This window comes from Myotis yumanensis, unplaced genomic scaffold, assembly GCF_028538775.1.
Source record: "Myotis yumanensis isolate MYYU_CA2020_CCGP unplaced genomic scaffold, mMyoYum1.0.hap1 SCAF_11, whole genome shotgun sequence".
Lineage (NCBI taxonomy): Eukaryota > Metazoa > Chordata > Mammalia > Chiroptera > Vespertilionidae > Myotis > Myotis yumanensis.
Genome location: NW_027223762.1, coordinates 13,097,456 through 13,110,876, shown reverse-complemented (window position 1 = coordinate 13,110,876; position 13,421 = coordinate 13,097,456). Strand labels below are relative to the sequence as shown.

Here is a 13,421-nt window from a genome sequence, read left to right as displayed (position 1 = left end):
GGGCTGAGCTATAGGAGTGTAGTCCAGTGAGCACACGTGGGCCTCTCCCTGGGTCACATTCTTTGTGGGTCCGTGTAAGTTTAGAAATAGAAGAGCTAGCTTCAAGCTGGATTACCTGCTGGCTAGGTCACCTTGGTCAGGTTGCTTAACATCTGTGAGCCTCTGCTTTGTCATATCTAAAACTGGATTAACAATACCCATTGCTGTGGAGTTATTATTACCAGTTTTTTTCTGAAGATTAGAAAATCGTAAACCAGCACCTGTACAAGTTGGGGATTGGGGCCTCTCCTCATCATGATCAGTAACATTAGCCATCGAGGGGGCTGTTATTAGTGAGGACAATGTGGTCGCCCTGGCTAATTATTCTTGACTTTGGCATCGTTTGCATTCAGCCTTCCAGGAAATGACTGTCCCTGTGCTCCTCCCATAGGTAAGCTCCCTACTGGTTTCTACTGCAGTTTCGAGGATGGCTTCTGTGGCTGGTCTCAAGGAACACTCTCACCCCACGCACCCCAGTGGCAGGTCAAGACCCTAAAGGAGGCCCGGTTCCAGGACCGCCAAGGTACTGCCACTCCTCTCCTTCCCCCTGGTGCCCACCCAGCCAGATGAGAGACTTAGGGCACCGCCCAGGGCAGCTGGACCTTGCCCCACCCTACAGGGCAAGCCTGGGTGGGTGGCTGTCCTGAGCTTGCCCTGGGGTGCTCCACACAGTGTCCTCTAAACACTTCCCTGGGCTTTAGAATGACTAAATTAGGCCCAGGTAGATGCCACCTTTTGTTCCTTAAAATGGGAACCTTGGCGAAGGGTTAGCTGAAATATAAAAATAACAGCAACAGTAATAATAATCCATTCATTCGACAAGTATTTGTTGAGACCTACTGTGTGGCAGGCCCATTACTCATTGAGAGGTAAGGAAAAGTGTAGCCCTCTTTATGACTGTATATTCTACTCATCGATCATGGTCTCTGTCCCCCACAGAACGAAACCACAGCCTTTCCCACACAGGCAGCCCTTCAGATATTGAAAGACAACTGGTGTGGCCCACACACCGAATGAGGGCCTTCCTCTCCCCAGTCACATAAGCCCATCAACTCGATCCTTCCTCAAGGGTGGGCAGCATGCTTTCGAGGATTTCTGGCCCATCCTGGTTACTCTGTTCTGGACCCACCTGAATTGTAACTTGGTAGTAACTCATTAATGAATTTCGTTAAGAGACAGAGAAAAGTAGAAATGAATGACTAAAGTCCTGCCTGGGGTTCTGTGGGGTGCCTAAGAAGTTGTGGGCTCACGCTGGCACCTGTGTCCATAGCACTGACCACCTACAAAGTGCTCTGCAGTCCTGGTGGTTTACTGACGCTTCTCCCACCGGCATGTGGGGCTGGAGCTCCTATTCTTCCAGGTTCTCGGGCAGATTAGTGTTTAGGAACAAGAAATGAATCTTGGTCAGGCATGTGACACTGGGTGGCCTGGACTCCAGGAGGGGAAGAAGAGAATGAAGGTAATAGAGACCATTGCTGGGCAAAGCATGGGCATGACTGGAAATGGGGAGCGATGGGGCTGGGAGCAGGTGGTCCAGGGCACTTCAAGCTGCTCCTGGCCTCTGGGCTAAAGCTGGTGACCCTAAGAGAGCAGGGATGCAGAAGCTCAGCTATGTGATGCTAGGACATCACTGGCCCTTTGGAATGAAGACCTTTGCAAGCCAAGTTCTGTGACAGTGACAAGCAGGCTGTCTTATCCATTGGAGGCAGCAGAAAGCCACAGCCTCAAAGAGGCTGGAGGAGATGTTCCCATGAATCCTGCACCCCCGGGCCCTTCAGTGCGTGATGATGGTGCAGCTTTGACTCTTTTCCTCTCTGCCCAGGCCACGCCCTGTTGCTCAACACCACTGAGGTCCCCACTTCTGCGAGTGCTACCGTGACCAGCTCCACGTTTCCCGCACCGATGAAGAACTCTCCGTGCGAGGCAAGTCTCGATGTTCCTCTGTTCTCCGGCTTCTCCTCCCACTCTCCCCTCTGCACTTCCAGATGAACCCAAACAGTGAGCAAAGTGACCTGAGGTCAGGATGCTTGTTCTCCTGGAGGGAGGGCAGTAGGGCCACTTGCGCCATCTTCCAGGCAGACAGAGCCCACCAGCGTGGTAAAGTCCCATCTGCAGAGACCCTCACCTTAAACACCATCCTCAGAAGCACTGAGCTTTCGCAGTGGGATCTTGGTTTAAGCAAACCCAGAAAACTCTTCCAAGCATCACAGGGGAGGGTAGCGGTGATTTACAAAAGACTTTCTACAGAATCCTTTTTAAAAATAGCAATCTCTTGTTATCCATGTCAAATGTTATAGAGCATCAGAAATTTGATTTACATAGATTTCACTAAGACAGCAATGGCATTCAGTGCGGTACCTCGAGAGTCACTTACCCAAACGGTTCTTCTAGCTGTTACCTCTCAGGGTGAGGATGGGGGGAGTGGTGCCATGTTTCTTAGCATAAGGTCATATTCTCTAAGGCCCAAGAAATGTGCTTAGAACACGGTCCCAGTCAAGTTCCACCCCTGATTGGTTGTACTATTTATGGGGGCAGTTAATAATCTCTCGGGGCCTCAGTTTTTTCATCTGGAAGGTGGAGACAATAAGAGTGCCTACCCCAAGGAGGTGAGAATTAAATAGTTAATGTGTGCCAAGGGCTAGCATAGCATCTGGCACAAATTAAGCATGACAAGAGTTAGCCAACAGTGCCCAGTACCCTGTATAAACACACGACAGAAGGTTGGGGGAGGAGAAAGGGGACTCGAGCCAAAAATCAGACTCTCCGCTCCGGGCTCTGGGAAGGTGGGGCCCTGACTGCGCTTCTTTGCACACAGTGGAAAGCCTATGGTGGATCCTTTCTTTCTGGAAACTTATAGGAGAAATTCCTTGCTGGCTTGTTTCAGGAATAGCTAGTTGCCCGCTGGCTAATTTGTTTCCCTTCAAGCTGTGGACTTTGTGAAACTGAGAGCTTCGCTTCCTCCCTGCTGGCTGGTAGAACCTCAGGGAGCTGCCGCTCTGACCCACAGCTTCCCTGCCATGGGGTGCAGGCAAATGCAAGCCTTCCAGGCTTTTTGTGAACTAAAACTTCACAGACATAAATCAAATGAGAATGGAAAAGACATACGAATGAACTTTTTTAATCAGAAGAAAGGGCAAATTAAATCTGAGGCTCCCCTCTTGGTGAACAAACAGGGTTCCCTGATGTGTTGTTTGTAGCAGCCTCACCCTTGGTCCCAGTTTATAACAACATCTGCCCCATCTTTCTCACCCTCTTCTAGTTTATGGTATCTGACTAGATTTTCTACGTATCTCTGTGAGCTACCTTAAATCCTTTTTGGAAGAAGTCAGGGCACAAATAAATAGATTCATTACATTCAATTGTATTTGAGAAGCCACGCTTTCTGATGCAGATGGTGGAATTACACAGTCATCATCATCGCTGATATTTCTCAGGTGCCTCAGAGCAGGCGCCTGGAAAGGAAGGCTTCTTAGGAGGAAATCTAAATTCGGAGAGACAGTGGCCCACCTGGGAGGTGAGGGGATCCTTAAAAGCATTCGATCTTTAAATTTACTCTTCTCTGGATTTAATAGAGCCTGATTTTAGAAAAAGAAATGTCGAGGTGAAAATGATATTTTCTTAACACTCCATCATTTCTCTAATAACCTTTGGGTTGATCAATAGCTTAAATGTGTGTTCTTGTTTTACTAGCCTGTTTTATTTTTCCTCCGGCCACCTTCGCTCGGGGCTGTTTCTGCTGTTTCCAGCCCTGTTCCAGCAGGTGGCTCAGCAGGAGTAATGAGGGGAGGCAGCGAGCCGTCCCTCAGCTCACAGTCGTTTCCCACTCAGGCTCTCAGACATTCATCCAGGACTGACGGGTCTTTGAGTCCCCAGTGCTGGGGAAGTGTTTTCATCAGAAAAATAAATAACCAAAATAGAAATATGCATTTCCAGGGTCGTAAGCCTTGCCATTTATTTTATCCAAATCCTAAATGCAGAGGCAGGAACTTGATGTTCTTCTCCTGGGTCTGCTGAACGTTAGTTACAGGAAACGGATGTTGCGTTGCTGTGTGAGGCTGTGTGAGCTTAACCCTGCAGACCTACAGGGGCCTCTGTTGGCTGTGGGGCCCGAGTGCAGGAGGGTGGGTGCCAGAGAGAGTCATGGATGGTCTCCAATGAGAGTCAGGTCCAAGGGGCTGGCAGCTAGCCAAGATGGGCGCCAGGGCTGATATCCACCACCAAGCGTCTTCTCCAAGCCCAGAGCAGGCAGGTCCGTGGGACCTCCAGGGAGTTGAAGTACTTGCAGAATATCACAAAGTGCTTTCTCAAGAAACCCCACAATCCTCAATGGATTCCATAGGGGAACCAGTGTCACCAATGCATTTCCATGAAAATCTAAATACGTGTTTCTCCAGTTGCAGTCACTGGTAACATGTAGTAAATGCAGATTCTTGGACGCCATCCTGGGCTCCCTGAACGGCATCCCTGAGCAGAGCCAGACTCTGCATTTTCAAGCCCCACCTCCATGATGTGGATGCAAACTGAAACTTGAGAGTACTTGGCCAAAGTGTTCTTGCCAATCGTGACTGAAATTTATTCTGAGCCCATGCTGAGAGTTTTCCTCCAGTGCCTGTGGCTCCAGATTGTGCCATGTAATTTGCCTTTCAGAAGGATAAGTGAGAGAAGGAATTAGAAATGACAAGGTAGGGGACAGAGGCGCTGGGAGAGCATCCATCAGAGCCCACAGGGAGCCAGGTCAGGTGCCCACCGATGATGGAGACATAGCCAGGGTGTGCCTTTGTGGTACCAGCCACCTTCCAGGGCATTCCCGAAGCATGCCAGCTCTGGGCTCCTCCAGGCGCCTCCAGCCGCTGCCTCTCGCTGTGCTGGCCGTGGTGCAGGCCCTGCCTCCTCCACCACTCTGCACAGTTGCATACGGGGCATGAATATTTAAAGGCCTCTGCCTGGCCCAGCCACAAATGAGAGCTTTGTGGGGTTCTTGTCCCCGCTATTCCCCAACAGCTATTCTCTGTGGGAAACTGGGGAGTCACTTACAATATATTCAGATTTTCTTTTCTTTTTCTTTTTATTTTGCTGAACTCCAGTTCAAATAATTAAAGTTGCCACCGGGGAGGGGAGCCTTGCAGTGGCTGTTATGTGTCGCTTGCTCTCAGACCTGCTTGTGTCCCCTTGGCTGGAAGACACACTCGGATGTGTCTAGCATCGCAGCTGCCAGGAATAAAGAGGCCCGGAGAGTGGCAGGGCTGTCTCGCCCCGCCCCCTGCCTTTCACACATCCTGGAAGCCTGAATGTCTCAACAAGCCCCGTGTGGCTTGAGATTCTATTTTATTTGAATAGCCTGCCTGTGACTGGAATATTTTAAATCGTGTTCTCAGGACAGAACAACGTCTGGGGTGGGAGGGGGAATTGGGTTTCCTTCATTCTTTTTCCCAAAAAAACATGGAGCAGTTTTCCTCCTATGAACTGCAGGAATGGAAGGACCCAGGAAGTATGGGATGAGGCCCATGCAACTGGGGGGAGACCCTAGGGCAGGGCAGTTCCCAGCTGCTGGTTGTCTGACCCTCCCAGAGTGGCAGCCATCCTTGTCCTCTCTTCACACACATGGGTGTACACATAGACCACACACACACACACACACACACACACGGGATCCTGGGACATGGCCGGGCCTCCTTTCTGCCCCTGATGTCAGTCCTATGGTGGTAGAAGGGGTAGCTTTAATTAGCCACTCAGGGCAGGAGGTGACCAGTGGGCTCCTCCATGGCAGCATGAACTACCTGGCCTGCCAGGAAGGAGGCCTCCCCTCATGTCACTAAAGCCAGCAGATGTGGCCCAGAGGAGGCTGGCACCTGGACTGCCCTCTGGCATCCGTACACGCTGCTTGCAGCCTCACAGAGGAGCCCCTGTGGAAGGAGCCTGCCTGCGACTGTGCACAGCTGGCCAGCAGGGCAGCCACGCATCCTTAGGACACAAGAGCATCTCCCCTTTCCCAGGGAATCCCCTACCAATGGGGCTGCAGCAGTAAATGAGGGGACAAGAGAGAATGGAGAGGAAGACTAGATGAAGTCACCAAGGCAGGGAGGGAGCCTGGGAAGTAACCAGAGCAGGTCACGTGCCCCTAGTTTCAGAAGCCCAGATGGGGAGCTCCTGCACCAGTACCTCTCTCTGTGTGACCTCATGCCCCCCACCCCCCTAATTGAGCCCATAGATAGCATGTTTGGCTGCCCCACCCCCACCCCATGAGTCCCTGAGCTGATGCTGGTATGAGACTCCAGGTCTTAACTCTGGCAGCCACTCACCCCAGCGATGGGACGGTCATCTCAGAGAGCCTTGGGCTGGGGCCTAAAAATATGCCTCCACATCAGAAGGAAGGAGCAGTGCTTCCTGAGGCATTTCCTAAACGGCTTTTCTGAAACCCCACTGGATGAGCAGGAGACTTGGGACCCCACTTTCAGAAGCTAACGACAGCCATCTCATGCACCTGTAATAACGTCACTGCTGCAAGAATGCCCTAGGCACACATCAAAGACTGCAGAACTGAAATCCTCCCTGAGGACCCGGTGATGCCCGAGCATGCAGAACCCGGACTCAAACCTGAGCCCCGCACTTCCAAGGTGCCGGCTCAGAGGCTTTCTCTGAGGAGTCAGCAGCCTCAGGCGAAAAGGGTAGACAGCTGCCGGCCTGGACCAGAGAGGCAGCACAGAGGAGATCTCTTTAGACTCAGCACAGAAGTTAAGGGTAGGTCCTGGTCTCCAAGTTACTTATGGGTCACTCAGCTGCATTACATTAAAATAAATTTCAAATTCTTAACCAGAGCCTTCAAACACCCTGCCTCTGCGTACCACGAGGAGAAAAAAGCCTTCCCTTAGTCAGGGGGCTGAGCGTAGGGACCCTTCATAACTGCTAAGCCAACATAGGGAGCATTTTTAATCTATTACTGGCTTCTCAGGTGGCTGGCACTGTGCTGAGTACTTCATTTGCCTTATCTCATTACTGGAACAGACCTGTGAGAGACTTACACTCATTTACTGACGCGGAACCTGCCGCTCACAGAGCTTTCAGGACTTGTCCAAGGTCACCTTGCTAGTGAGAGGCAGAGCCAGGATGGAAGCCAGGTTTGTCCAACTCCAAAGTCAGATCTGCACACACTCTAAGGTCACTGAACTTGACTTAGGTCACCTGAGTTTGAATCCCAGCTCTGCCACCTATGAGCCATAAGACCGCAAGCACTGCCTCTAACTGGGCATGAAAATACCTGTTTTACTTGCAAGGATCAAATAAAAATGTGCAAACTATAATCCCTCCAATATTTTATGAATTTCAGTGATTATTATTATCCCTCTTCTTCATTTGCTCAGGCATGAAGGAGCGAGTGCAGACACAAAGTGAGACTTTGTGCGTTCTTACTTCTCCTCTGGGTCAATCAGCACCGTGCAGGCAGGTCGGGAGCATCGTTTTACACAGAGCCTAGCATTAGTGCCAGGAGGATGTGCCCAACGAAGCCATGTAATCAATAATAATATTAATTAATTAATTAATTAATTGGGCAGCCCCTCAGTTGGGAGCATGACCCTGGTTCAGGATAAGAGCTAACAAGGAGACTCCTCATTGATTCTCAAGGGTCCACCAAGTGTGGCCCCACTGAGGTTTCTGAGCCCAGGGAGTTCTCACCTCAGTACCTGGAGCTGAGAAGCTGCTGGATCCCGGCATTCTGTCACCTCTTATTGTGATGCGGTTGACACTGCTGGGACTCATGCTAATGGGCTAAAGTAATCAACAGCCATTGTAATTGCAGTTGGACATAATTAATTTAAAATCTTTGAGCCATTCAAAATTAATACCTCTGCCATTACATGATGAGACAAATGAAGAATTACTGTCGGGGCTCTGGGTGTGAATAAAACCCGCGGGCGCTTGGCAGAGTTTTGGATCCCCTTCAAAACCCGCGTGTGAATGCGGACCCTCGTGGCTCCCACTGGTGACTGGGATAACATACGCAGGTGGCCCAGATACGAGGGACCCTGTTGACAACACAGATTCTCCCCAGCTGTCAAATAATAAACACTCCCCGGTGTCTGTGTCTGCAGACACTCCTGGGCCTGGAGTCCCCTCTCTTCCCCATGGCTGTCTGGAAAATAGTTTCCCAGCCAGGGGATTACAAGGCTACTTCACAGCATCGACCCCATCACACACAGAGAAACTGAGGCACAGAGGAGGCTGGTAGCCCAAGGTCACACCATTACAATGTAACTCAAAGGAACATGTCATCTTTTTCTTCCCATAAGACTGGAAAGATCATTTTCTGGCGAACCTGGAAGATAAAACACTGGACTAAAATGTTGAACACAGTCTCCTTCACCCGGCCTTATTGTGTGTGTGTGAGCTGTTATCTCTAACATGGAATTCCCTGCCTGTTCTTTCCAATACAGGAGAAAGGAACTGACATTGAGCAAAAGTATTGGCTATGCTGAGCAGTGGGCTCCCATAATCTCAGTAAAGTCTCCCAGTAAATCTATAAGGAGAGTAGGATTGGCCCCATTTTACAGATGAAAGCTGAGGCCCATATATGACGACAGGACCGCTTTTTCTGATTTCAAAGCCCACTCTGTCCTCAGCATGACCCTACCTCATTCCCCCAAGACAAATGATGAGACAAATGAAAAATTACTGTCAGGGCTCTGGGTGTGAATAAAACCCGTGGGCGCTTGGCAGAGTTTTGGATCCCCTTCAAAACCCGCGTGTGAATGTGGACCCTCGTGGCTCCCACTGGTGACTGGGATAACATACGCAGGTGGCCCAGATACGAGGGACCCTGTTGAAAACACAGACTCTCCCCAGCTGTCAAATAATAAACACTCCCCCGAGGCTCCACCTTCTCTTGTTCTTCCTTGAAAGCCCTCAGTTCAGGGCGAGGACCCCAGCCTCCCTGAAGTGGGCGGGTGACACCCTCTCTTTTCCCACTTTCCAACAACCTCCCATTCCTCCCTTGCTGCTTTTTTTTTTTAATATAGTGTTTATTGTTTTTTTTCTGATTACAAAAGCGCTCTATTTTTATTATAGAACATTAGGAAAATACAGGAAAGAATGAAGAAGAAAATTGAAATTGCCCACAGTCTTACTCCCCAAAGGCAACCTCTGTTACCACATTGGTACATTTCCTTCCAGGAAAAAAAATGCAAGTTTGAGCAGAGTGAGGGATAAAGGCTTCTATGTGCACTATCACACCACATAAGCCTTTTGTGTCTTCTTTCTTCATGTTATCTTTTTTCTATATCAGTATTATTCTTCATAAACATGCTTTTAATGGCGGTGTGCCCTAAATTTATTGTATTGTTTTTGTTCTAGTTGTCAAAAATAATATACGTTCATTATAAAAAATTTCAAAAAAACCAAAAGGGAAAAACATAGCTGTAACACCATAACCTCACCAGCCAGGGATCCCACGGTTATTATTTTTATACAAAGCCTTCACATTCTCTTGCTGTGCTTTTACGAAGCGGGCATGTGGATGTCCCTGCCTGGGTGTTCTCTGGCTTCACTGTGATGCCTCAGAGACAAGGAGGCATGGGATGCTGTTTTCAAACGGATCTCAGTCTTTTAAGCCTCCTACCTGGCCAGGAATCCAGCATTTCTTAAGCCTCTGTAATTGCAAGTATTTGCCAGCATATTTAATTTGCTCATTATCAAAACTCCGCATCTGGCCTGCTTCTTGCTGTGTTGGGTTGATTTTTCGTTCGGCTATTTATAGCCAGAGAGTTAGTGTTCATTTTTTCCAGGTGAATTAGGAGGTGGTGTACAAGAACACAGGTTTTGCAGTGAGTCAGTCCTCTCAGTGAAGTTAATAAGGGGCCATGTTGAAATCAAGGAACTTTTAAAATTACAAGTTCACACCCAGGAACACAGACCTGTGGCATCTCAGGTGGGGAAGGCTTTTGAACCTCCATTCAAGAGCTTGGAGGTCCCTGACAACAACCCAATCCCAGTCATTACATGTGGGGGATATCCAGGCAATAGCCACCATCCGCCTCAAGCAGGCACATCTTTGAGCATCTCTGTCTGTTAAGAAATGTTCCCTTTTGTGGAAGTGAAATACACACTAGAATCTATCCGTGGTTTTGTCTCGACTGTGGAAATGCATGCAGCCCTTCAGAAAGTCACAGAAAGATAGCACCTCCCCCCTTGTAGCATTTCCTCCATTTGGGGTTGCATGCACAGTGGACATTACCCGATACCTTTGATTCTCTTTTGTCCAACTTCAGCCTAAATTCCATGCTGATATGTTTATTTATGGGCTCAAGAGGTTGTTGTGAAGTTGCCACAAGGTATGCGTAGCAAGCACGAGGCATGTTCTAGACATAAAATTGCCGTAATTGCCTCTGGGGGAGGAAGGGCCATGAGAGAATAATTGCATTAGGCCCAGCCACAATGCAGCTCTGCTTTACATGCAGAACTTTAATTAATGAAGCGACAAACACTGGTGGCACATAATTGGAAAGTCTATCAGACCCACCGAGAGGGAGGGAGCAGAGGCCTGGTGAAAGGGCTGGCTGGAGCCAGAGATAGAATTGCTAGGGGCGTGCTCCTGGCCTTGTCTCTTTCCACTTGTCTCATTTGCTGTCTGCATATAAAAGAGTTTATTAGTCCAAAGCTGCCATTTATAACATATCTATTAGGGCATATAGAAGGATCAAAAATTTTACTGTTACAGGCCCCAACGAGTGTTATTTCTCATAAATATTATTTAGCATTTGTATAAGATTTCCCATATTTGTGTGAATACTCTTGTTTTATGTATATATATACACATACACACACATTCACATATATGACTATTCATTGTGTGGCAGAGGCAGTGGTTATAAATGGTTTAAAATCCACTATCTCCCTAGTTCCCCCAATATGAGGGCATTTCTGGGAGAAGGTCTTGTTAAAGACCTACCGATTGAGCAGGTAGGGCCTGAGAGCTGGAATTTCTAAGAAGCTCCCAGGTCATGCAGCACTGCTGGTCCCCAGACCACACTTTAAGCAAGAAGGGTCGAGAAAACCTTCACAGTTCACCCAAAAGATTTAAGTGCATATCACCGCAATATGTCATATGTATACATCAAAACAGATATGGTAGAGAGAACATGGAACACAGTGTGATATTCAGGTCTGCAGCATATGGACTTAGTGGCCATGGGTGAAGCACTCACCTGTTGAAGCTTCAGTTTCCATATCTGAAAAATGGATATGATAATACCTCTCTCTACTTATTGCGAATATAAAATGAGACAGCATATATACAAATGCCTAGCACAGCTCTCTAGTTATTCAATAAACATGTGATTATTTTATCCTATAGACCACCTTGATAGAAATTGGTCTTATTAAGATCAAATTCCAAAAGTGTTTTTGTTCTAGGCACCGAACAGTGACCCAGGTCTACCTGGCATGGGTTTCTACACATAATGATATCAAAGGGATTCTTTAACCTAGGAAAATGGAAGACTTTGAGAGGGACTGGAGCCTGTGATCTGCTCTGGGAACCACAGATAGTTGCTCTATTCATTTAGACATAAGTAACTCATAAGGGATATTGGGCAAGAATTGACATCAGTCCTCCAGTTCTTCTAATTAAGAAACTGGTGAGAGCCATCCACTGTGGGTCCAGGAGGAGAGTTCAGGTCCCGTTTGCATTCTCAGGTCAGCCCTGCTCACCCAGCCCAGGGATTTCTCACTCTCAGGGTTGTTCTCATTCTTTAACCAGAGGTGATGCAGCAGCCACCTGCAGGCCTTCTGATGAAGGTCCTGTCCTCCCCTACAGGAAAAACACTCCTTTTATACCTTGGCAATGGTGGGCACATTTTAAGCCATTTTTTTTAGTTATTAAGAATTGCCTCTTACTCCAAGTCCAGGATGAAAATGGGCTCCTCACTGAGAAGGCCAGGCTACTTCCTGCACTAAGTGGTCCCGTCTCCCCAGTGGTCTCAACTGAGGCTGTACTTTAGAGTCATCTGGAGAGATTCAAAAAACTGCTGAGGCCCAGGACCTGCCTGAGGCCAATTAAATCAGAATTTCTGGGGTGAAAGCATCGTTGATGAGAACTCCAGCTTGCACAGGACACAGTTTGCCTTGCTTTCCACAATAACCATTTGTTATTACAGGATGTGAACAGGAGTATGTGGGGCAATGCTATGCTGTAGTTGTCCTAACTTTTAAGTGTTTATAGATTGTTTCTATCAAACATACAACCTCTATTACTTTAAACACAAAGCCCAGAGAGCTTGTTTATAGTATACACTGCCTCTGGGCATGGCTGCACTTAAACTTTCTGAGAAATATTAGTTATATTTCCCTTTCATATGTCTAGGGACCAAATTCATAGAAACCTTTAATAAATGCATACTGACTACATATGATTGTGGCTTCCTTTTGGCAAAGTGGGCATTCTCATTCTGAAAGACAACCATTTTAAAAGATCTTAATTTGTAGAGTTTTGACTCACCTTTGCCTACCAATGGCCACAGGCAGGTATTAAGTCATAGGGTCTTCAGTTAGCTAACACATGACATAGACCCCTTTAAATAAGATTATCAGTGTGTGCCGGGGATAAATAAAAATCTATGGTACCCACATCACTGAAAGAAGTTGAGTCACAAAATTACTTGCCAAGGTCACGAAGTGAATTGGGGCCACAGACAAGAATGTGTGGGTCCTCTTTAGGAAGTCCATTGACCTTGTCCCTATTGACCTTGATATCACCTCTGAGGAAGAATCTTGTGAATTTAGGATGATGACATCAATCTGAACAAAGTTCCAAAATGGCCCATTGATTGCCCCTGGCCAGCTCCTTGAACCTTAAGTAAAGGCCTTTGGGAGAGAGTGAGCAAGATCAAGTACAGGGCATCAGCTCACCTCACTGAGTCTCTGCAACATCCTGAGGGTTGAGAGTTTCAGAAAGAGGCCCTGAAGTTCCTTTAACACCGTGTCCTCTGGCTCTTCTCTCCCTTGCAGCTTCGAATGTCCTGGCTCATCCAGGGAGTCTTGCGGGGAAACGTCTCCTTGGTGCTGGTGGAGAACAGAACCGGGAAGGAGCAGAGCAGGATGGTCTGGCATGTTGCCACAAATGAAGGCCTGAGCCTGTGGCAGTGGACAGTGCTGCCTCTTCTTGACGTGACTGACAGGTGGGCCTCTTCCCATCCCTGTCGCTCCTTTTCCCTCAGCCAAAATGCAGAGGGGTCATGACTTCCCTCCCCCATCCTCTCTCCCCAAAACACACATCCAGATGTGCACATACATGTGTATACACAAGTGTGTACAAACACACACATGCGCACACACACACACACACACACATGCACGAGCGTGCATACTTTCTGCAGGCTTACAGAGAGTACCAA

At 48.0% G+C, this 13,421-nt stretch overlaps 1 protein-coding gene across 1 annotated transcript in view; it reads left to right on the top strand.

Annotated features, from left to right (window-relative positions):
- Positions 1–13,421, top strand: part of ALK (ALK receptor tyrosine kinase) — a 572,354-nt gene that overhangs the window by 478,580 nt on the left and 80,353 nt on the right. Inside the window, exons 7-9 of the mRNA XM_070428933.1 lie at positions 431–562; positions 1,862–1,962; positions 13,036–13,205. Of these exons, the coding sequence (XP_070285034.1) occupies positions 431–562; positions 1,862–1,962; positions 13,036–13,205 (403 nt within the window). The remainder of the gene's footprint in view (positions 1–430; positions 563–1,861; positions 1,963–13,035; positions 13,206–13,421) is intronic.